At 36.2% G+C, this 25,540-nt stretch overlaps 1 protein-coding gene across 1 annotated transcript in view; it reads right to left on the bottom strand.

Moving 5' to 3' along the window:
• LOC121380816 (MAM and LDL-receptor class A domain-containing protein 1-like) overlaps positions 1-25,540 on the bottom strand; it is a 188,222-nt gene that overhangs the window by 24,733 nt on the left and 137,949 nt on the right. Inside the window, exons 101-125 of the mRNA XM_041509797.1 lie at positions 24,248-24,338; positions 22,942-23,366; positions 21,642-21,759; positions 20,136-20,279; positions 19,016-19,269; positions 17,988-18,078; positions 17,449-17,586; positions 16,087-16,346; positions 15,081-15,309; positions 14,359-14,484; positions 13,666-13,923; positions 12,393-12,539; positions 10,984-11,237; positions 10,324-10,414; positions 9,968-10,108; positions 9,029-9,291; positions 8,511-8,739; positions 7,693-7,961; positions 7,067-7,154; positions 5,941-6,060; positions 3,613-3,750; positions 2,918-3,043; positions 2,386-2,516; positions 1,325-1,409; positions 673-792 (exon numbers count right to left, since the gene is read on the bottom strand). Of these exons, the coding sequence (XP_041365731.1) occupies positions 673-792; positions 1,325-1,409; positions 2,386-2,516; positions 2,918-3,043; positions 3,613-3,750; positions 5,941-6,060; positions 7,067-7,154; positions 7,693-7,961; positions 8,511-8,739; positions 9,029-9,291; positions 9,968-10,108; positions 10,324-10,414; positions 10,984-11,237; positions 12,393-12,539; positions 13,666-13,923; positions 14,359-14,484; positions 15,081-15,309; positions 16,087-16,346; positions 17,449-17,586; positions 17,988-18,078; positions 19,016-19,269; positions 20,136-20,279; positions 21,642-21,759; positions 22,942-23,366; positions 24,248-24,338 (4,336 nt within the window). The remainder of the gene's footprint in view (positions 1-672; positions 793-1,324; positions 1,410-2,385; positions 2,517-2,917; positions 3,044-3,612; positions 3,751-5,940; positions 6,061-7,066; positions 7,155-7,692; positions 7,962-8,510; positions 8,740-9,028; positions 9,292-9,967; positions 10,109-10,323; positions 10,415-10,983; positions 11,238-12,392; positions 12,540-13,665; positions 13,924-14,358; positions 14,485-15,080; positions 15,310-16,086; positions 16,347-17,448; positions 17,587-17,987; positions 18,079-19,015; positions 19,270-20,135; positions 20,280-21,641; positions 21,760-22,941; positions 23,367-24,247; positions 24,339-25,540) is intronic.

Below are 25,540 nucleotides of genomic sequence, written 5' to 3'. Positions count from 1 at the left end.
GAGAAATTTTTAAAAAAGTAAAAAGTTAATATTAATAAATATACTGATGGAAAGAAATAAAGTATCACACAGATAGCAACAAGAAATAATGACTGCATCAAAAATCAATTCATATTGTCAGAAGTTGACTGGGAACATATACATGTACATGTAGGCAGCTCATTCAACACTACAGACATTCAATCCCACATTACAACTTGGTATCAAATACAGACATTACTATGCTAATTGTGAATTAAATTTAGTCTACAATTTGATGTGTTCCCTTATTTCTTTCCATCAGTATATATATCTTGGGTGGACCGAAAAAACAATAACTCAACTGAATATTGAATTATTTTAACAGTATGGGGGCTGCAACCTTTATATTTCACACCAAATACTGATGGACACCTTCCGTGAAAACTGTAGGCCCATATGTCAAATATTGTTGAAATAGCAACAGATGCAAAATTGTAAGTAAAAAAAAATGCAATACCAAACAAGAAGGCAATATTGTATTTAGTGTCACATTGCTTTTACTTACAGTTTTGAATCTGTTGCTATTTTAACAATATTTAACCAACAGGCCTAAAAATTTTACTGAAGGTGGCAAGTACATGTATTCATATTCAGTAGGGTTATCTTTTTTTTCTTCCTTGCCACCAGATATATATGAAAGACTGAACTCACTGCATGATATTTCGTCACTGTTGTCACCGCAGTCGTCAGAGAAATCACAAATCTGACCGAGAGGAACACAGGAACCTCGCTTACACCGGAACTGACTGCTGGTACACGATGTCTGGATCGCTGCAAAAAGTGTTCACAAATCTTTACAGGCCTCCAATTTAATTCATAATTCATTTGTACACATTCTGTTCTTTAAAAAGATTTATATTGTACCACATTCAAATATCTGTAATCAATTAATCAGCCCAATAGCCAATGTATTTTTCGTGCTGGGGTGTCGTTAAACATTAATTTAATAAGACACCTATTATACCAATCATTGAAAAATGAATACAATTATTATTTAATTTACACACAAAATCCTCTACAAACTCAAACAACATCAATCATTTAATTATACAGAATTATACAACTCTCTAATAAAACAAATCAATAACTTTAATTATTAATAAAGGAAATATATTGATGATTTAAAATTATACAGTTACAAATCTCTACAGGGCCAACTTTAAGAACATAATCATAACAATCAAAAGCCATGTACATTGTTTCTGTAAGCAATGATATATATACAACTTTCAAACAGATTTCCCAGATTCATTAGCAATGTAGTAAACTTATACTAGTTGCAACGTGATTAAACCTTACTTACGTGGGTAGTTACAGTTGATAAACTGAATATCATCAATAGCAATGTCACCAAGAATACTGTATGTACGAGTGCCTTGAAAGAAAATCTGGAATGACAAATTAACAATTAACAGTAAACAAAGTAGACCATTAAAGACAGGCTGTATTATACACAGATAGCTGTAGTTGGCTGCACGGTAGAAGAGTGTCTGCTTATAATTACATCCCAGCACATTGTTTAATCAGAGATGAAACCTGCTTCTGCCACATCAGCAGTAAGAAAAGAGATCTTTTGGTTTTATCTGCACTTACTTACAAACAGGACAGCACATACTACAACTAATTAACGTGCCAGTCGTGACACAATGGCTGAAACAGGAAATAATCTAATGGCTTAATAATGAGGAATGGAAGGAGCATCAATTCCACATCTATTGGATTTGACAAAAGCTACACAGAGAAGAATTCACACTCACTAGTTAATGGGGATGGATAAATATTAAGCTATATAGAGAAGAATTCACACAAAATCCATAGTTTATGGCGATGGATCAATATCAAGCTATATAGAGAAGAATTCACACAAAGACACTAGTTAATGGGGATGGATCAATATCAAGCTATATAGAAAAGAACTCACACAGTCACTAGTTAATGGGGATGGATCAATATCAAGCTATATAGAGAAGAATTCACACAAAGTCCATAGTTTATGGTGATGGATCAATATCAAGCTATATAGAAAAGAACTCACACAAAGTCACTAGTTAATGGGGTTGGATCAACATCAAGCTATATAGAGAAGAATTCACACAACGTCCATAGTTTATGGTGATGGATCAATATCAAGCTATATAGAGAAGAATTCACACAAAGTAAATAGTTTATGGTGATGGATCAATATCAAGCTACATAGAGAAGAATTCACACAAAGTTACTAGTTTATGGCAATGGATCAATAAATAGCTATGTGAAGAAGAATTCACACAGTCACTAGTTGGAGATGGATCACACACATTTAATAGTTTATGGTGATGGATCAATATCAAGCTATAAATGCATAACCCAATCTGAAGAACTCACTTTAAACGATGTGGCGACCCGTCCTATGCCCACGACAGCCTGCCTCCACTTGGTGCCCTGTTCGCCATGCTGGGTCCACAGCATCGTGTCTCGGCCATTCTCGCGAATCCCTACTCTCAGAGTTCCAATTCCTGACATATATATAACATAACTGGTTTTAAACACCTGGAAACAGCTGCTCTATTGTTGTAGTAAACTTATAACATTAATTACCTTGTACCAAAATCAGGAATTTCAGACAAGGTATCTGTAGAATTAAAAGTCTTGCTTATAATAAACTTACTTAGTGTCACTCATGGCTGCATCCATGAATGTTCATCTCAATGCATGGTTTTTTTTGTGTTGTTTATTTTTAATTACTTAAAAAATATTAATAAAAATATTGATTTAAATCACTTTCATTAAAAAAAATTAAAAAAATTATATACTGAACAAAAATCCTAAATTAGGAAAAGTTAAACATTTCATTATTTTTGTTACAATTTCTGCCCAGTGTTTCAGAAGCAATCATCTGTCTAAACACTTGATGTACCTGCTCCATGCATGTGATACCAGAAGCTGATCTGACAGGTGCTACTCGAGGCTCCCAGCTTCCTGCTTACAATTTCCGCCACACTCGATGCTGTGCCAAAATTTGCATCCACATACAAGTAGTGTCCTGCAAATATTTGTAAATGTAATGTCATTATTAAAAAATAAACCAAGTTTTCCATATATGGAAATCTATATTTTTTAAAAGTATTCTGACTTAAAGACTTCAGTTCAATGAAAAATAATACATTTTATTAATATTATAAACAGATCTATAAGATTTGCAGTTTAAAGTATCTACTGACAGTTGAGGTAATCAATTATGTGGTCCCAATGTTATTTATTAAAACAAAATAATTACAGCTGAAAATATTTTATGAAAAAGATAATTCTGTTGTAAACAGTTAGCCATTTGTACTTAAAAATAAGGATAAAGTAATTTAATCAAATGAACCAATATTCACTCGATAGCTGTGAGCATTCACAAAACAAAATCCCCAGTAAAACTGCAATACATATATCCATAAACAATGTTAAGCCTAAGAAAGAACATCAAAGAAGAAACAGACAAGTTAATTTTTGAGACGGTGCCATTTAACATGGTCACACAATACAGGAATCTGATTCAGTTTTCACTTTAAAAATATGAAAAAATAAAAGAGAATGATATGAAATACAATGTATACGGCATCTAACCTTTAGCGCCATTTAGCGTGTGGTCAAAGCTGGGTCCAGTGTTAGAGGTGGCCGTCTGGTTGCGGCCAAGCGTCCACTGGAAGCGGCCGGTACTGTCGTCAATCCAGGTGCAGTAGCCGTTCTCAAAGTCACAGTCGCCTGAAAGACCAGAAAGAAAAGGAAGGTTTCTTTAATCACTGACTGAGAATGAATGGAAGCTATATTCTCATTTAAATAAGCTGACCGAGAACGAATGGAAGCTATATTCTCATTTAAATAAGCTGACTGAGAATGAATGGAAGCTATATTCTCATTTAAATAAGCTGACTGAGAATGAATGGAAGCTATATTCTCATTTAAATAAGCTGACTGAGAACGAATGGAAGCTATATTCTCATTTAAATAAGCTGACCGAGAATGAATGGAAGCTATATTCTCATTTAAATAAGCTGACCGAGAACGAATGGAAGCTATATTCTCATTTAAATAAGCTGACCGAGAACGAATGGAAGCTATATTCTCATTTAAATAAGCTGACCGAGAACGAATGGAAGCTATATTCTCATTTAAATAAGCTGACCGAGAACGAATGGAAGCTATATTCTCATTTAAATAAGCTGACCGAGAACGAATGGAAGCTATATTCTCATTTAAATAAGCTGACCGAGAACGAATGGAAGCTATATTCTCATTTAAATAAGCTGACCGAGAACGAATGCAAGCTATATTCTCATTTAAATAAGCTGACCGAGAACGAATGCAAGCTATATTATCATTTAAATAAGCTGCAAGGACAAATTGTATACAGAATTCAATGTTCAATCAAACCTTGTAATCACTGACTGAGAACGAATGGAAGCTATATTCTCATTTAAATAAGCTGCAAGGACAAATTGTATACAGAAGTCAATGTTCAATCAAACCCTGTAATCACTGACTGAGAATGAATGGAAGCTATATTCTCATTTAAATAAGCTGCAAGGACAAATTGTATACAGAAGTCAATGTTCAATCAAACCCTGTAATCACTGACTGAGAACGAATGGAAGATATATTCTCATTTAAATAAGCTGCAAGGACAAATTGTATACAGAAGTCAATGTTCAATCAAACCCTGTAATCACTGACTGAGAACGAATGGAAGATATATTCTCATTTAAATAAGCTGCAAGGACAAATTGTATACAGAAGTCAATGTTCAATCAAACCCTGTAATCACTGACTGAGAACGAATGGAAGCTATATTCTCATTTAAATAAGCTGCAAGGACAAATTGTATACAGAAGTCAATGTTCAATCAAACCTTGTAATCACTGACTGAGAACGAATGGAAGCTATATTCTCATTTAAATAAGCTGCAAGGACAAATTGTATACAGAATTCAATGTTCAATCAAACCTTGTAATCACTGACTGAGAACGAATGGAAGCTATATTCTCATTTAAATAAGCTGCGAGGACAAATTGTATACAGAATTCAATGTTCAATCAAACCTTGTAATCACTGACTGAGAACGAATGGAAGCTATATTCTCATTTAAATAAGCTGCAAGGACAAATTGTATACAGAATTCAATGTTCAATCAAACCTTGTAATCACTGACTGAGAACGAATGGAAGCTATATTCTCATTTAAATAAGCTGACTGAGAATGAATGAAAGCTATATTCTCATTTAAATAAGCTGCAAGGACAAATTGTATACAGAAGTCAATGTTCAATCAAACCTTGTAATCACTGACTGAGAACGAATGGAAGCTATATTCTCATTTAAATAAGCTGCAAGGACAAATTGTATACAGAAGTCAATGTTCAATCAAACCTTGTAATCACTGACTGAGAATGAATGGAAGCTATATTCTCATTTAAATAAGCTGCAAGGACAAATTGTATACAGAAGTCAATGTTCAATCAAACTTTGTAATAGTGTTGGCACATTTTTTAAAAATCAAAAATTCTTTGAAGGACTCTATAGCAAAAATAGTCACTTAATAAATGAATTACCATCTAAGTAATTAGTATGGTTATTATTTCATGTATTTATTTTTATTATTTCAATAGTATATAATCTTATATTTTTTATTTTAAAAATTTCTTTAATTGTATGGAACTCATAAATGAATTAATGTTCTCATAAATACACAATATGTAAACAAAAAGTAGTCAGAAATTGGAATGGGAAACCGTTTTAACATAAGCCTGTATCCATTCAAAGTCTATCTCACGTTTGAGTTTTGACATATTGCCTGAGACCACTGATAGGACATAAATGGGGATAAGGGGAGTGAGGTAAAATGGCCAAGAGAAGTACTGGTAAGACATAAGGAATAAAGGGGAAACGGGGAACCTACCACAGTTGATCTCGTCGTTGGCGTTAGGGCAGTCTCTGATGAAGTCGCACACCTTGCTCTGTGGTATTGTTGTGTTGGCAGAGTTTTGACAATTAAACATTCCATTTGAATTTCCTTGAACTAAATAAACAAAAATAAATTACATCGAACATGAGCTCCTAAAGTACAAAATGGATATTTTAGGGGCATTCTTCCAAGTTACACTTCTAAGTTCCATTTGTTTTGTCTTCACATATTTCACCACAAAGAAACACAAAAACAAAACTATTTTTATAATAAAGATTATATTAAATAATAGCTATTTAATGCATAAGAAATTCATGTACTAATGTGAACAAACTATTATACATTTATACTGTTCTCATGAAGCCTGATTTTATGCTTTTAATAGAAGTCGAAGACACAAATGTCAATGTGTTTAAATGTCAAGTGATTCTAAATGTTTCAGTCAGTGGCATGAGTGTTAAGTCAGACTTGAGAGACATCCAGGGTCACACGAACTGATCAATCCATACTTAGAGGTGGAGTGAGGAATGTTGTAACAGTTATCTTCCATGGGGAAAATACAAGATCTCATTTCAACTTATTTTCATGCTTATATCCAATTAAGGTTCACACACGCTGTCCTGGAAACACATCTCAAATATCTGGGCTGTCTGCCCATGACAGTTGGTTAGTTGTTAATTGTTCATGAGAGAGAAGAGGGTGTAGTAGTCTTACATCTACACAATGATCCATTCAAACTCGCTCTGGGTGAGAGCCGGTATTGTGCTGCGAACCCAGTACTTACCAGCCTTATGTCCAATGGCTTAACCACGACACCACCGAGGCCAGTCAAGATCACAGTCTCAGGTCTACATCCCCCACAAAACATGCACACACATTCACACAAATATTTGGTGTGTGTGTTATGGGTGTGGATGTATCCTACATTGGGGGTGGGTGGGCGAGAAACATCGTCACCATATTAGGTTAATTTTTCCCACAAACAATGCATCACCACTTAGAAATCTTGCATACAATCTACTACTAATTTCAAAACAGACTAAATAAAATTAAAACTGTTTTTTTAGAAAAGACAAGACTACAACTGAGTATCTTTTACAGACAATGATTTCAAACTTACCATTATCACATGAATCGTCTACTAGTTTGATGTCATCTATTGCAATGTCTCCAGAAAACCCACTGCCCACAGTTGCATTCACCAGCAGCTGAAAGGTAGTAATAATTAAATATGGTAAATAAACAATGTGACTGTCAAGATGATTCCTTAAAGTGAAGAAATAATTATGTATTAGAAGTTTGTTCTGTTTAACAAAACAACTAGAGAACATTGATTAGTTAATTATTGGTTGTTGGATGTCAAACATTTGGTGATTCTGACTCATAGTCATCAGAGGAAACCCACTACATTTTTCCTAATGCAGCAAGGGATCTTTTATATGCACTTTCCAGACAGGAAAGCACATACATGTACCACAGCATTTGACCAATTGTGGTGCACTGGTTGGAACAATAAAAAAACTATAAATTAAATGGATCCACCGAGGTGGTTCGATCCTGCAATGGAAGCACCTCAAGCGAGCACTCAAACGACTGAGCTAAACCCGCTCCTTGCACATACAATAAATCAATCATTGTGACTCCTACACAAACATATATATACTAAAACTTGAAATTACTTTATTCTCTAAAGTCAGACTAATCAAATGGGTCAAATGACTAATCTAAATTGATGCATTTTCTTACCTGAAACTGATCGAACGGGTTATCTATCCTGGCAAAGCCTTGCCTCCACTTGTTTCCTTGGTTTCCGCTCATCGCGAAGATGTTGCTGGGCGCCTGGCTGGGATAAGACAGCCCAATGCTGAGGCTGCCGATAGTTTTTCCGTACATGTGGTACCAAAATGTCATGCAATAATTGGGTATGGAGGAGTCTATTGGGATCACCTGGGAACGCAGGACAGCATAGTAGCCTGGTCTGTTAGGGCTGCTTGACTCAATGTAGGCATATTTACCTGGGAAACATATTGATAATATTTTATGATCACAACTGTATTAAAATTAACATATAAATTGCTATATTCATCTGCCTGTACACTGATGAATGAGTAAATTCATCTATTTTAAAAATAAATTTTTAACGATATAAATTTTAAAAGTTAACATGTTACAATACTAAATTGTAAATATAACTTATATAGACATGTCAGAATTAATACAGTTATTATTAGAATGTGCATTTGTGTAAAAACAGATATTAACTAAATGTTCTATCCATATTGCATTTGACATGTTATTATTCACATGTACTGTAGTACCCATAGATGACGGTCGAGTCAGCTGTGATGGAGTTGACATAATAAGAAATATAAAGTGTAACAGTTACCACTGCTGGTGTGAAGTGTGTGGTCTACAGATGGTCCAGTCAGCTGTGATGGAGTTGACATAATAATAAATATAATGTGGAACAGTTACCACTGCTGGTGTGAAGTGTGTGGTCTACAGACAGTCCGGTCAGCTGTGATGGAGTTGACATAATAATAAATATAAGGTGTAACAGTTACCACTGCTGGTGTGAAGAGTGTGGTCCACAGACGGTCCAGTCAGCTGTGATGGAGTTGACCCGTGTCTTAACATCCAATCAAACTTGTCTTTCCTGCTCTGGACCCAGCCACAGAGGTCCTGTTCGAAGTCGCAGGCAACAAGAGACCTGCACGGACTGTTGGCAACTCCAACATCATCAATTGCTATGTCTCCATGGTAACCTTGTCCTACTATTGCTTCAAATACAATCTGTAAGAATTACAAAAATATATATATTTCACATAATCCTTTATTTATATTTTACTTATTTCATTTATTTGAACTGTCAGTTACATATTATACACATTACATAATTATATACTCAAGTATCTTGGATATATACAATGCATTATTATTTACATGGAAATATAATTACAGAGATACAAAAATACACTGCATAAAATAAAAAGACATACAGCAGATTCTGTGCTATCCAGATTTGTGTAAACTGGCACAATAGCTTGGGTGAAATGTGTCTAATCCAGCACTCTATGCATACCTGGAAGTTTTTCTGCAAGGCAATGTTAAGCCGCGCCTGTTTCCATGACGTTCCCTGGTTTCCATACATGTTGAATATGGCTTTAGGTAACTGCTTGCTGCTGGTTGGGGCCAGGTACACATTCAGTGTCCCGATGTCCTGCCCATACATGTGGTACCAGAAACTGAGGCACTGACCGCTGGTCGGACCGTAAACCTTGCTGTAGATTCGGGCCTTGTCTGCGGGATGGCGTGGCTGGGACGACTCAATGAACAGATAGTGGCCTAAAATTACAACATGAAAAACTTTTAGTATATAATATACTGATGGAAAGAAATAAAGGATCACACAGATAGCAACAAGAAATAATGACTGCATCAAAAATCAATTCATATTGTCAAGTCGACTGGGAACATATAGGCATCACATTCAACACTACAGGCATTCAATCCAACGTTACAACTTGGTATGAAATACAGACATTACTACGCTAGTTGTGAATTAAATTCGGTCTACAATTTGATGTGTTCCCTTATTTCTTTCCATCAGTACATGACAGGAATGTAGAGTTTAGATAACACCCACACAGACACACACACCAAGGCTGTAACTAACTTTTAATGGTGCAATATTAAACTATATAGGTGTCCAGGAAAAGTTCAGACAAAAAGATCCACTAGGTTCGTATTTAAATACCACAAAATGCATTTTTAATATTTAAAAAATATATTTATCTCTGAAAAGTAACGGTTATGGATACAAGCTCTAGTCTATTTCTTCAGTGTATCTCCCTATTACAGTGTCAGACTGTGAGAGTTTCTTATCTAAATGTGTTACAGATTTGTCGATTAACCAAACTTAGTGACCGATGTCATGGGTTGAAACTAGGGTCTGTGACTTTAAAGTGTTTAGTAATTTACAAAATCTTCTGCTGCAGATCAGACTGTGTGTAGCAGTTACCTTGTGAGGTGCCGTAGGTGTGATCGTTCGATGGCCCAGTGCCAACTGAGGCAGTTCTGCCGTGTTGACGCGTCCAGTCAAAGTTATCATTCACATCTTGCTGGTAGCCGCACAGATTGCTGTCTTCAAAGTCACAGAATGCTGTACGCAAATATAAAAAAATATGTAAATAATAAATATCAGAATACAATATTTATGTAATTCATGTAATTCTGCCATGTTGTCGAATAAGTAATCATATACATCCTGCTGGTAGCCACATATTGTGGTCATCAAAATTTGTTATGGAAATATACAAATGTAAATAATAAGTATATATAAAAGTACAGATTTAAATGTTTTGTTCAAAGGCATACCTGGTGGAGGGCAGGGACCATTGAGAATTTTAATATCATCCAGACCAATGTCTCCGCGGAAACTAATCCCACTGACTCCTTCAAAGACAATCTGAAAATAAAATAAATTAATGAATAAACGGATGGATGAATGAATAAACTAATCAAGAGTTAGTGAGGGAATGAAAGGATGCAAAAGGAGATTTTAAAATGATCAAATTCACAAATATATTTCTCTATGAGCCAAAAAAAGCTTTGCGCAGTTTGGATGGAATCGGTGAAGTAGTTTCGGAGAAGTTGAAAATGTGATACATTTATACACAATGGACAACGGATTGCAATATTTGGCTCAGGTGACTTAATAACGGGAATCTGAAACCATAAAAACTGAGTCTTTAATCTGATGGCGTCACCATACAGTGGATTGGCCACGTGCTCCGAAAAGAAGACACATCTATCACCAGAACTGCAGTGCATTGGACCCCTGAAGGGAAAAGAAAGAGAGGATGTCCAAAAACAATATGGCGCCGAACAGTGGTTATAGAGATGAAGGAGACAGGACACAGTTGGGACACCATCGAGAGATTGGCAAGGGATAGACCGGCGTGGAGGAACTTCATCGCTGCCGTAAATGCCACTAGGTGTGACAGGAAATGATGATGATGATGTCACCATACGCACCTGTGATCTCGACTGAGGTCCGATTTCCACGGTAGCCAAGTTCCACTTATTTCCCTGTGTTCCCTGTTTCGTCCACACGGCTGAGCCGAGAGTCGCGCCATGCTTCACGTACACGTTCAGTTTGTTGACGTGAGATCCGTACATGTGGTACCAGAACGTCACACATGTCTTTCCTGTTGTGTGCAAACTTGGAGACAAAATCCGTGCCAGCGAGTTGAGTCGCTTTCCTGATACTTCTATGTAGATGTAGTGACCTAATGAAATGATAATTTTTTTTTTTTATGCATCCATAAATATCGAATGAAAAAATGAGAAATGGGTATAATCAACTGATATATCATAGACCGTGTCATGGGATGTTTTGTTTTGGGTGGAAGTAGGATGGTTAAAGACATTAAGTGTGAAGATAGCAGCTTAATCCCCATTTGTTTTCTGATTTACTTGAAGGTTGAGGATCGATGGTATTTACATTCATGGTGTATGTGTTCACTGAAATACTACATGTAGTGGATTTGCCCGCACGTGTTACTATCGTTGTCTATGGGATTTTATTTGGTGGTAAACACCTGGTTATGAATCATGTAAAAGACCCCTGAAAATGGTTAACTATCCAATGAATTTGGATGTCAGAAAATCAACATTCTTTCCATTCTTTCCTGATTAGGGGTGGGAATTGGTGAACTATAAAAAAAGAGGAAATGTAGAGGGGTCCCAGAAATTCTTGAAATCCTAGGTTAAAATCTGTGCCATCAGACACATTTTTTGGAGGAAAGGACGATTAAAATGCAAGGAACCGCAATGTTCCATGAGAGGAAAACAGCTGATCCGAGGAGAATCCCCACCCCAGTGATGCAGGGCTCACTCTGCCCATTGCCAAATTGCTAACTTTTATACAAATAAACTACAACATTTACTCTGGTTAATAATAATAAAAAAAAATTAACCACTTTTGAATAATTTTGAAGGCAATACTGTGCACATGTGAACATTTATTAAAGCAAAATTTATTCCAGTGTGATCCCTGGTGATGTGACTCAAATATCCAAGTGTGTCCATTACACCTATGTTCATCAATCAGTCTGCTGTGCAAACATGGCAACATATAGCATTTACAAGTAAAACGAGTTTACCAGAGTATATTGAAATAATTCAACATACAAAAAGAACTGATGATAAATTATTGACCCATAGTTTTGCTTTTTGACTGTGGTTCGTGGACCTACCTCTTGTGTTCATAAAGGTGTGATCAAATAACTCAATGAATGAATGAATGTTTAATGAATGAATGAATGTTTAACGACACCCCAGCATGAAAAATACACCGGCTATTGGGTGTCAACATGCAAAAAGAACTGATAATAGATTATTGACCCATAGTTTTGCTTTTTGACTGTGGTTTGTGGACCTACCTCTTGTGTTCATGAAGGTGTGATCAAACGGTGGTCCCGTGTATGAGCTCCCGGTTCTGCCCTGGTTTAGCGTCCAGTCAAAGTTATCAGTCCTGTCCTGGGCCCAACCGCACAAACCATGCTCAAAGTCACAGCTCAACAATGGAGCTGAAACATATAAAAAAACCCAACATTTTAATTATTATAAGATATACAATTATAATAAATTGAGGATATTCCCCAAGTGTCTTGTGGCAACATAATTAATCAGCAAAAGTTGATAAAAGTATGAAATGCGAGGCTTGCTGCGAATTTTTATACCTTTACAGGGCTCAAAGACTGGGATAATTAATACTTAATTACGCATGTCGCCATCTCCAAAGTCCTGGTCAGTCACCCGTGAACGCATGTTGCCAAGCATGTGGCTTCTGTTTTGACAAAGCGACTTTGATATCGCTCCAGACACACGGTCAGGGCGAAGTTTGGGCTCGCTTCGCCTGGTCGCGTGAGCCCTGCCTTTATCAACGAATGCTGATAAATTATGATATCACAAGACATGGGTGTGTGTGTGTGTTATTCTTTTTATCATCCATTATCATTCTTTTCATTTGTGACAATTGTAAATATATTTGGCAGCGGTAGACTTGTTAACTAGCAAAACGACAGTGACATGACGTCACTAATGATAGGTTTAGCGCTGAAACATACATAATGACGTAACAAAAGAAGCGATATCTCCTTAGAGAATATCACAGGAGATATCACAAATTATAATGCCAGTGATATCTCCCTTAAAAAAAAGCCTTTAATGGATGATAAGAAACTATATATAACTTTGGTATTTAGTAGGTAACATACACACCTGCGCGCACGCACATACATATATTTAAGATTTTGAAATAATTTATACTCTTTTCAACAACAAAAAAAAGGCACAATTTTTTTTTTTTAAATCAAAACACTCTAATCTTGATTATTTGTTATTACAATTAATTTCTGGAAATAAGAAATCACATCAATTTTCTTTTTTAAATTCTGGATAGACAAAGTAAACATGATTTGAAATAAGTATGAAAATTAAATCTGGTGTTGAAATTATAGCACAAAATCAAAATTAAATACAAAATTATAACTATACATGTTATGTATTTCAGTGACTTATGATATAATAAACATATATTTTTGCTTACCAAAGAACTTGAAAAATGAATAAAAAAATAAAAAAATAAAAATACAAAATATTAAATCAGACATTATTTTAACGTATCATTCAAGACTATCAACTATTCCTGACCTGTCGTTGGAAGAGGAGGGGTAACCCTGGTGGGGGAAGTAGGATGGGCTGAACAAATGCCTTGCTGGTAAAGCACATCGTCAACGGCAATGTCACTGGTGTAGTTAACTCCCTTGGTTGCTTCGAACATGAACTGGAAGGGCGTGGTAGACTTAACAGTGATCTGGGCGTGGAGCCACACGTTGCCCTTGTTACCAGTGGAGGAGAACACGGTCTGGTTGTGGGAGCCGAGCTGATACACGGAAAGACTTCCCATACCTGAAACAAAGAAACTTTTATATTGCCAGACTTCCAAAAACCTAAAACACACAAACTTTTATACTGTAAAACTTCCATTACCTGAAACAGAAATTTTGTACTGCCAGACTTCCCATACCTGAAAAACTGAAACTTTTATACTGTCGATGTCCCATACCTGAAACACAGAAACTCTTATACTGCCAGACTTCCCATACCTGAAACACAGAAACTTTTATACTGCCAGACTTCCCATACCTGAAACACAGAAACTCTTATACTGCCAGACTTCCCATACCTGAAACACAGAAACTCTTATACTGCCAGACTTCCCATACCTGAAACACAGAAACGTTTATACTGTAAAACTTGTTATACCTAAAATGGAAATTGAAATATAACAATGTGGTCATTTCAGGACTATTTGTCCCAATATTTGTTAAGGGTATTCCATACCTGCACCATACATGTTGTAGTAAAAGGTGAAACAGGATCCTGTTGTAGGGTTGAGTCGTTCACTAAGCAGCCATGCCTTGTTCCCAGCCCTTGCAGGAGCACTTGATTCCATGAACATATAGTAGCCTGGAAAAACAAAACATACAAATATTTGTATTCTACAATGACGTAACTATTACATTCTTCCACATTCTGATCCAAAAGACTTCAACTATTTAGCAAAACAAAAAAGTACTATGAAAACAACACTACATGACATGCACCCCATGTCAATGGCAGGATACTGATTAATTAATATCAAATACTCTTACTGACACAATACTAAAAACACTTGTGCACAGACAAGTGTTACTTTCATTATAGCTAACCTCAATGCTTACTTAAACTGTTCACATTACCAGAGAGTTTAGCTCAATTTGTTAATGATACCACTAGATTTATTCATCATTGGCTATTGGAAGTCAAACAGTTGACAATTTAGAGGAAAGCCACACCATTTTTCCATTAGCAATAATTGCTCTTTTATATACACTCCCCCCCCCCCCCCCCCCCCCCGACAGGACAGCACATACCACAACCTTTCAACAAGAGGAGGATTGCAATGCATATTCTGGCCACCTCTGCTTCAAAATTAAGAAAACCATTGTCCTATACCCTCGCAGAACCCCAAACCCCTGTGACACAAGTCTCTTGAAATTATGTATTAAAATAGACATGATCACCATTAGGAGAGTTAGTTGTGTGGTCGACGGTGGGTCCTGTGAAGTAGGTTTTGGTGCCACCCTTGGAGCGGGTCCAGTCCAACTGGTCACCCTTGATGTTGACGAAACTGCATGTGTCACGTTCAAAGTCGCATGATGCTGGCTGCGGACAGGCACTGGGACTGATGAAGATGTCGTCAATGGCGATGTCGCTGTAGAAGCTACTGCCACGGATACCCTCAAACACCACCTGACAAAAGGGGACAACAGTGTTAAACATTCCACTCTCCTCGAATACTGTAATCATGTAATAAACTGAACAAAAGAAAAGCAAACATTTTAATTTTTATGTTAAATTAATTCGCAAAATAGACTCAAAATGGGCCTAAAATATTCACAAGATATTGACCAATTTAACACATACAAAAATCAATGGGATTGAAAGTGAATAATTTTAAATAAATTATACCAAAGTAAATTAACATTGACGTATCTTTTGTTGTTCGGTATATATTGTTATTACAGACAAAAAGGGATAAATCTGAATGACAAAGTATTTCTTGTGGTCAAGGCTGTAGGTATCTTTACACAATGCAGAGTTTGAAGGGACATTTCGACAAAGTTGTGATTTCATTCATTCATCAATCGCAGAAAATAGTGATGATGCCAGATGTTCATGAAAAGTTAAGCATGTCCTGTCCCAGTGGTGGGAATTATTATAAGCACAGCTTTTGGCTTTGAAATCATTCTATTATGCTTTTCATTATTAATATTTTCCACTTTAATTATAAGTTAGCTTTAATATTTTATAAAATATTAATTTGCCAAAATGAGCACACAATTCAATAAGAAATGTACACCAAGATCTACAATTAAAAAAATTCATACGGAGTAAAATAATTTAATTACACATGTAAAAATAGTATGTTACAAGAGAAATCACATACATAGTCCAGTAAAGAATGAATGAAGGAATATTTAACGACACCCCAGCACAAAAATACACATCACCAGTAAAGAAACCTACTTTGTATTTTGTTGTTGTTTTAATGGTGACCTGGCCTTTAATCCACCTGGTTCCCTGGTTCCCGTGCCTGGTCCAAACCGCGGGACCGCGGGAGCTGCCCGAGGGCTGCAGGTAGACGTTGAGTGTGCCCATGGTGCGGCCCTGCATGTGGTAGTAGAACTGGAGACACTCGGCCGTGCTCGGGTCGTACAGAGGAGACATGAGGCGAGCAATGTCACCAGATCGCCTTGGAGCAGACGCCTCAATGTACATGTAGTATCCTGAAATATGTAATATTCCGAAATATGTAGTATAATATCCTAAAACACATAATATTCCAAAATATGTAGCATAATATCCTGAAATATATAATATTCCGAAATATGTAGTATAATATCCTAAATATATATTCCGAAATATGTAGTATAATATCCCGAAATATATAATATTCCGAAATATGTAGTATAATATCCTGAAATATATAATATTCCGAAATATGTAGTATAATATCCTGAAATATATAATATATCACATATGTCAAAACATTTCAAAAGAAGGAGATGACGAAATGACGTCATTTTAGTAAACAATTACACAGGCTAAGTCTGGGAATGCAGCATCAAGTTATGATTTGATATTGTTTCGCACAATTACGTCATTCGTTGTGCACGTAAAATCATTATGACACGTGTGTCATACTGGTTATATTTCCCTGTATATCTTGAACTATGTGAATAATAAAAAACCTTCAATATTGTTGAATAAACAAAGGAATATATTGTTCTAACAAGTCAGTAATGTTTTATGAAGAGGGTTTATCGGTAGTGTCTTATGAAGAGGGTTTATCAGTAATGTCTTATGAAGAGGGTTTATCAGTAGTGTCTTATGAAGAGGGTTTATAAGAATGTCTTATGAAGAGGGTTTATCAGTAGTGTTTTATGAAGAGGGTTTATCAGTAGTGTCTTATGAAGAGGGTTTATAAGTAATCTTATGAAGAGGGTTTATAAGTAGTCTTATGAAGAGGGTTTATCAGTAGAAATGTCTTATGAAGAGGGTTTATCAGTAGAAATGTCTTATGAAGAGGGTTTATAAGTAATGTCTTATGAAGAGCATTTAAAAGTAATGTCTTATGAAGAGGGTTTATCAGTAATGTCTTATGAAGAGGGTTTATCAGTAATGTCTTATGAAGAGGGTTTAACAGTAATGTCTTATGAAGAGGGTTTATCAGTAATGTCTTATGAAGAGGGTTTATCAGTAATGTCTTATGCAGAGGGTTTAACAGTAATGTCTTATGAAGAGGGTTTATCAGTAATGTCTTATGAAGAGGGTTTATCAGTAATGTCTTATGAATAGGTTTTAGTATAGACCCATGCTGGGACTAACCAGTGCTAGTTCCTTTTGTGTGGTCGGCTGTCGGACCAGTTCCAATACTACTTGTTGATCGTCTGAAGCGTGTCCAGTCAAAATTGTCACTCCTATCCTGTGTATATCCGCACAAATCTTTCTCAAAGTCACACGTTTCTGAAACACAAATATAGATCAGAAAATTGTTAGCAGCATGAAATTTCTTTCTTGGTGCTTCCTTCACAGTTAGTGCAGAAACTCAATGTGCATTTAAAGGACTCTAATTTAACACCGGCCATGCAGAAAATTACCAAATTCGAGGCCTATATATATATATATATAGGTGGAAACTGAACATGAAGAAAATATATTTTAAAACTGAACTCATTTTCAAGGACAATTCACAAACATACCTTCTGTTTTCATTTTTAAAATGTGTTAGTAATACTCTTTTTTATTATATATATATATATTGAACTGCAACAAAACATTAGGTCCCAATTGATACAAAAAACACGGCTGGAACAAAGACATAATAGTTGTCAATGTGTTTTTAGTTTCTACACACTCTTACTTACTTGTTGAAGAACACTGGCCTTGGTTGACATCAAAGTCATCCAGTGCAATGTCACCGGCCCATCCTGTGGTCAGCACTCCTTCCACTTGTATCTATAGTTTAAAAAAAAATCACTTATACTAATAAACAATAAAATCCTTCCACTTGTATCTATAGTTTTAACAAAAATCACTTATACTAATAAACAATAAAATCCTTCCACTTATATCTATAGTTTTAACAAGTCACAATCATTCCATGTGTACATGTATCTATAGTTTTAACAAAAATCACTTTCACAAATCCACAATAAAATTCTCGCACTTGTACCTACAGTTAAAAAAATCACTTACACAAATCAACAAAATCGTAAAATATGATAAAGCACAATACAGAGTCGAATGCATATGGTTGATTCCAGGAATCTCTATCTAGTGTCTCTTCTATAGAAGGACTATCATCCCCAAGGAAATCATTTACTGGAGATTTCATCCCTCTTACACTGCCGCAAAGAGAACGGCCACTCCCAGACTAGTTTACTAATTTAAAACTAGCACCGGACAGAGCTCATGAGAATAAGTGGTTGTGATGACATGCACTCATGAATCTCTGCCACAACAGTGATGATATCAGACATAAGAAGTGAAGTAATTTTCACTATAATATATATTCCTTTCTCCAGCTATGAGCAAACACGAAAACAATTTGATTTTCAACAGCTACTTTAAACATTTTTCTTTTTCAATTTAAACTTGTTTATTGACATTAACCCTCTCCCTCCATAGGGACAATTTGCATGCTCATCGAAAAGAGAAAACACCAAAAACTTTGATTTTCAACAGCTACTTTAAACATTTCTCTTGCAGTTTAAAAGAGTTTGTTGACATTAACCCTCCCCCTCCATGGGGACAATTTGCATGCTCATGGAAATATTCTTGATAACTGTGACACCTAAATATGAATAAATGGATTTTAAAAATTATTTAATAACAAATTACACCCTAACAGGTCTACGTAGTATTATATTTTGCAGTTTTTTTAGTGTCTTACCTGAAAGTTTGTCGTACTGTTCAGTGTAAACTGCCCTAGCTTCCACATGTTCCCCTGCGTTCCAGACTTCGTCCACTGCATCACCCTGTGTCCCCTGATGGAGGAATAGAAGTTGAGTGTGCCGATGTTAGGTCCGAACATGTGATACCAGAACGTGAAGCAGCTCACACCGACCGGCTGCAGAGTGGGAGACAGGAGGACGGCCTTGTCGTTTGGTTTCCGTGGCGCCGATGATTCCAGGTAGATGTAATATCCTTAACAGAGAAATAATTGTGAATACAGAATACAGAACAGTGACGTCAAATAACAAACATTAAGAAATGAATGTCTGAAAGTAAATTATCCCGGAATAACAAAAATAATAATTCAAAATAATAATAAGAATGACAATAACTCAGTTGGCGTAAGTCTTAAATATAAATCCAACCCTGGTAATTAAGAAAAGATCTGCAGCGACTAATACATGTATGCTGTGGGAAAATAGTCCCCAAAGCATTCTTATGGCAGTTTTGCAGTTAATGCGCAAGACAGTTTAATTATTAATTAATCATGAAAATAGTCCCCAAAGCGTTCTTATGGCAGTTTTGCAGTTAATGCGCAAGACAGTTTAATTATTAATTAATCATGAAAATAGTCCCCAAAGCGTTCTTATGGCAGTTTTGCAGTTAATGCGCAAGACAGTTTAATTATTAATTAATCATGAAAAGTGACACAGAATTTTTTTAATTCCACGGCAAAATAAATGCTACATGAAATTGAAAACACTACAGAAATCTCGACAGCATAACAATTACAGTGATTAACTAACAAGGTTGAAATCAACAACAAACAAACTAATCATATATTATTACAATATATACACAATAGAAATGTAACCAAAGCAATAGACCTTTCAAGTATAATAAATGTAATGCTCTTTCTATCTCTAACGTGTGAATGTTATTAATTTGAAAATCATTAACAACAAAACAAGTAGCAAATAAAATGGTTTACTACCTGTATGTATGTTATAATATAAAGATTCACCAATGAAAAAAGCATCAAATGTTATCTGTCTACATGTATATCATAAGGATTTAATAACCCACACCTGTGCTGTATGAAACAATAGAAACGTTACCTGTGCCCGAGTGGTCAGTGAGAGGTCCAGTGCCTGGCGAGGGTGTCGCCTTGGAGTTGAGTGTCCAGTCAAACTGGTCATGTTTGCTCTGTGTCCACTGACAGATCCTGTTAGAATCAAACCCGCAGTGGGCGGTGGCACTTACTGAAAGAGAGACAATGTTATACTACTCCACATCTTATTGCACACAATTCATTCTCCCATTCTCATTTTTTGTTTTCTGTTGTCTGTTTCTCTATTACATTGGATAAGCAGAGATTTTATAATGGAAGGCACCCACATTGCCTTTGAGTATTATGGGGTGACATGCATATATAGAGCACATTGATTAATTAATCATCGGCTATTAGATGTCAAATATTTGGTAATTATGACTCGTAGTCATCAGAGGAAACCCACTACATTTTTCCTAATGCAGCAAGGATCTTTTATATGCACTTTCCCACAGACAGGAAAGCACATACTACGGCCTTTTCCCAGTTGTGGTGCACTGGTTGGAACGAGAAAAACCCCAATCAGCTGAATGGATTCACCGATGTGGTTTGATCCTGTGACACAAGCACCTCAAGCGAGCACTCAACCGACTGAGCTAAATCCCGCCTCAACATGGAAAGTTCCCACTCTGTTAGACATGAGTTTTCATTTGTTAGTTAACGTTTGTTCTGTTAGTACTGAATGTCAGATATTTGATACTCCTGACACGCAGTGTTCCGAGGAAACTCGCTAGACTCTTCCATTAGCAGCAAGGGATCTTTTATATGCACTTGCCCAAGAATGGACAGTACATCCCACAGCCAATCATGGAATACTGGTTGAGTCGAGGGAAAAAACTTCCAATCATAGAATGGATCCACTGAGGAGGTTTGATCCTACGACCCATGCACATCAGGTGAGCACTCTACTCACTTTAGCTTAAATCTCACCTTTCATTATTAAAGGTAGGAAGGAAATGTTTTTAACAATGCACTCAACACATTTTATTTACGGTTATATGGCGTCAGACATATAGTTAAGGACCACACAGATATAGAAAGAGGAAACCCGCTGTCACCACTTCATGGGCTACTCTTTTTGATTAGCAGCAAGGGATCTTTTATATGCACCACCCCATAGACAGGATAGTACATACCACGGCCTTTGATATACCAGTCGTGGTGCACTGGCTGGAATGAGAAATAGCCCAATGGGTCCACGACAGGGATCTATAACAGACCGACCGCGCATCAAGCGAGTGCTTTACCATTGGACTATGTCCCGCCCCCCACCATTGTAAGATGTTTCAGACTACTAGAGCCTTTATGGTGATTAAAATTACACATTCAATACATTTTCTGATTTAAAATATCAGTATCTGAATAAAAGCTTTGAATTTCGTACACATGTTAAAATGGCATCAAATTCAGGGTAGTCCCTTTGAACATTAAAAGGAATAAATATTGCTTAAATCAAGTGTCACAAAGACATATCTGACCATGTTTTACGTACACACAAAAAAAAATATCTTACTTTGTGATGCAGGTTGAGCGATATCAGGCATTGTTTTACACGATGCCTGCGAGAAGCTGATATCGTCGATGGCAATATCACTGTAATAGCTCTTTCCTCGAACACCCTCGATAATGATCTGTAAACACAAAGCATATGAGTGTGAAATCTTTTTGGCATGCTTTCCATCAGAAAACTTTTCAAGCATGTCTGTCATGGGCACAACTTCAGACATTGCCAGAGTTCTGTACAAGACGTGTGCAAATACAAAACATGTCACCTGCTCTTCATCCTTAGAATAATACAGTGTGCAAACATTCACTTTCAAATTGATTATTTATTTCAAGCTGGACATCTTAATTAACCAAACCTAACACAAATATAAGAACTCTAGAAACAAAAAATATAAGAACTCTAGAAACAAAGTTAACGAAGATGAGTATTAATCATCATGTATTGACTAGTTCTGTAATTATAGTTCCTGTGAAATCAAATAAAATTCTCTCAAAGCAACCTCAAAGTCTGTAAATGGTTGAAATTTGACAAAGATAATGACATGACTATAACTCTGCAAATGAACAAAAATAATAGTTTTTTTTGTAGATTATTTTAGCAGGTTAATATACTGATTACAATATCTTATTTAATATAGTGTAGACGTAAAGATTATTTTAATAAATATCTCACCTGCTTAAGTTAATATACTAATTACATCATCTCACGTGGTATGGCTTTGATGTGAAGATTATTTCAAGAGGTTAATAAACTAATGACATCATTTCACCTGGTAAGGCTTTGATGTCTGGATTATTTCGAGATTAATATACTAATTATAATTACAAAATATCTCACCTGGTACAGCTCTGACGTGAAGATTTTTTAAAGAGGTTAATATACTAATTACATCATCTCACCTGGTGTGTAGATTATTTCAATAGGTTAACACACTAATTACATCATCTCACCTGGTGTGTAGATTATTTCAAGAGGTTAATATACTAATTATATCATCGCACCTGGTGTGTAGATTATTTCAAGAGGTTAACACACTAATTACATCATCTCACCTGGTGTGTAGATTATTTCAATAGGTTAACACACTAATTACATCATCTCACCTGGTGTGTAGATTATTTCAAGAGGTTAATATACTAATTATATCATCGCACCTGGTGTGTAGATTATTTCAAGAGGTTAACACACTAATTACATCATCTCACCTGGTGTGTAATTATTTCAAGAGGTTAATATACCAATTACATCATCTCACCTGGTGTGTAGATTATTTTAAGAGGTTAATAAACTAATTACTTCATCTCACCTGGTACGGTTTTGCTGTGTAAACTGCCGACACATTCACCTGTGCGTTGTACCATGTGTTACCGTTATCGCCCTGCAGCTGCCACAGCGTCGCTTCAGTCGTCAGTCTGTCATTGGAGATGTTGGTCAGCACTTTGACTCGCAGGAAGCCCACGTCCTGCCCGTACATGTGGTAATAGAACACCATGCAGGCGTCGCCCTTCACTGGCGGGAACACCTGGCTGAGCAGGCGGGCCATATCGCCGGGAACACGTGGAGAGCTCGTCTCAATGTACATGTAGTAGCCGAGGGAACTGCCTCGGGTGTGGTCGGACGACGGACCTGTGTTTGGTGAGGAGGTCTTGCCACGTGATCGCAGCCAGTCAAAGTTGTCGTGCTGTTTTGTGTTTGTCCAAGTACAGAGGTCTTTCTCAAAATCGCAGTTGCCTTTTGAATAAAAATTGAACAGAGAATATTATTTTGTTTATGTTAACAAAAATCCAAGAATCATGAAAATTAAAATATGCTAGCTCTGACACTTGTCAAAGTCGCGGTCAAACTGCGAATTTTAAAAACAATTGGCAAATTTTAATCTAATTTATATTTTGTTAGAAAATAACTGGGGTTTTAAGTTTAATAGATATTTATGGTGAAAATATCTGCTCACCCAGAGCTAATGCTGATTCTTATAAAACTTTGTCATAATAAATCAATGATTTACACAGCACCACCTACATCAATGAAAGCAAAAGAAAGTTTGCTTTATGACATCTGAGCACATTTTAATCTATCTATCTATGGCTATGTCATGTCACACTTTAGGCACGCACTCTGCCACTGAGCCCCGTCAGTGGGCCCATTGGGCTATTTCTCATTCTAGCCAGTGCACCACGACTGGTATATCAAAGGCTGTGGTATGTACTACCCTGTCTGTGGGATGGTGCATATAAAAGATCCCTTGCTGCTAATTGAAAAAGAGTAGCCCATGAAGTGGCGACAGCAGGTTTCCTCTCTCATTATCTGTGTGGTCCTTAACCATATGTTTGACGCCATATAACCGTAAATAAAACGTGTTGAGTGTGTCGTTAAATAAAACATTTCTTTCTTTCTTTTTTTCTGCCACTGAGCTTTCATCCACACCAACCCCAACAATGATTTCCATAGAAAACTGGGGCCTAATTCAAAAAGCTCTCTCAAGCAACATGACATCATACTTGCAAGCCTTTTGTACTGCACTGCGAGATCACAAAGTCATGAGTTTATTGAATTAGACCCCTTGTTAGAGACAAGTACTGTCGGGGATGAACACATATTAAAAACAGAGTTACCTGTTGCAGGACAAGCTCCGTCAGTGATGGAAACATCGTCCAGTGCTGTGTCGCCCAGGAAACCAGACCCAACGATGCTCTCAAAAACAATCTGGAAAAAACATCAAAATAATCTAAAAAACATCAAGAGTAACAAGCATTCTGAGTACAGCCAATGCAACACATGTCCCCTACTGCGCCCAACAAATTTTCTTATTTTGCCTTCATATAAAATACTTGAATTTCATTGGTTATTTGGCCTTGGACAAAACCCTTATACCCTGAGTGGGCGGAGTCAAATCTCTTATACCCCACCTGTAACATCAGACTGTTGTTGTTATATTAATGCGCCATGCAGAAATTCGTCTGTTACCAACATAAATAAAACAGTTTTTATTTTAATGTGGCGAAGAATTGTAATAATATAGCTAATTTTGAATTTGAATGACATCAGTATTCCAATGATGTCACTTTGCATTTCCTTACAATAACCACAAATGGATACATTAAGTTTCTGTATATTTATTGTGTACAAAGCCAAAACAAGGGTGCGAGAAAAGTAACTGTCATTTCCACTTAGTCATGTTTTCATTATATAAATGACGGTTAGTAGTCCTTACAGTTTGGCAATAATTTGTTATTGTTAATAATTATTGCTTATTAGTTAAATATGTTGGCAAGATAAATTCGTTATAGAAGCATCACAAGGGGTTTATCGATCTTTATACCCTTTGTATGCTCTTGTACAAAATAAAAATCCATAAACCCCCCCCGTGATGCTTGTACAACTTGTAACATCTTCCATTTCCTAATTCCAGTGTAAAATGTGATCTGTAACTCTATATAATATACACAAAATTGTAGTTCAAATATCTTACAAAAACGTTTTTCTGTTAGCAGTAAGGAATCTTTAATGTATACTTTTCCACCCTACAATGGCCTTTGATGTACCTGTTGTGGGGCAGTGGTAGGAACGGGAAAGAATCCCAATCAGTGAATAAGTCCACTAAGGGGGTTCGACCCTACATCCCAATCACCTAACAAGAACTTTGCCAAACTTACCTCTAATACCTATTCAATATCTGGGGATTTTATAGTTATACATGTAGAAGAAAACAAACCCCAACCCTAGCAGATCTCACAATTTAGACTGTAGGAATAAATACGGTTAATAGATTAAGGTTTGCACAGCTGATCGATTGGTCGTTTTTTGTGCCCGAATTAAACGGAAATGCCGGAAATTGGATAACATTTATTCATATTAGCATTAGTGCCAAACAGCTATACAAGGTTGCAAAATGAATCACCACACAT

The sequence above is a fragment of the Gigantopelta aegis genome, chromosome 9 (genome assembly GCF_016097555.1).
Source record: "Gigantopelta aegis isolate Gae_Host chromosome 9, Gae_host_genome, whole genome shotgun sequence".
Taxonomy (NCBI): Eukaryota; Metazoa; Mollusca; class Gastropoda; order Neomphalida; family Peltospiridae; genus Gigantopelta; species Gigantopelta aegis.
This window is presented reverse-complemented; position numbering and strand designations above follow the sequence as displayed.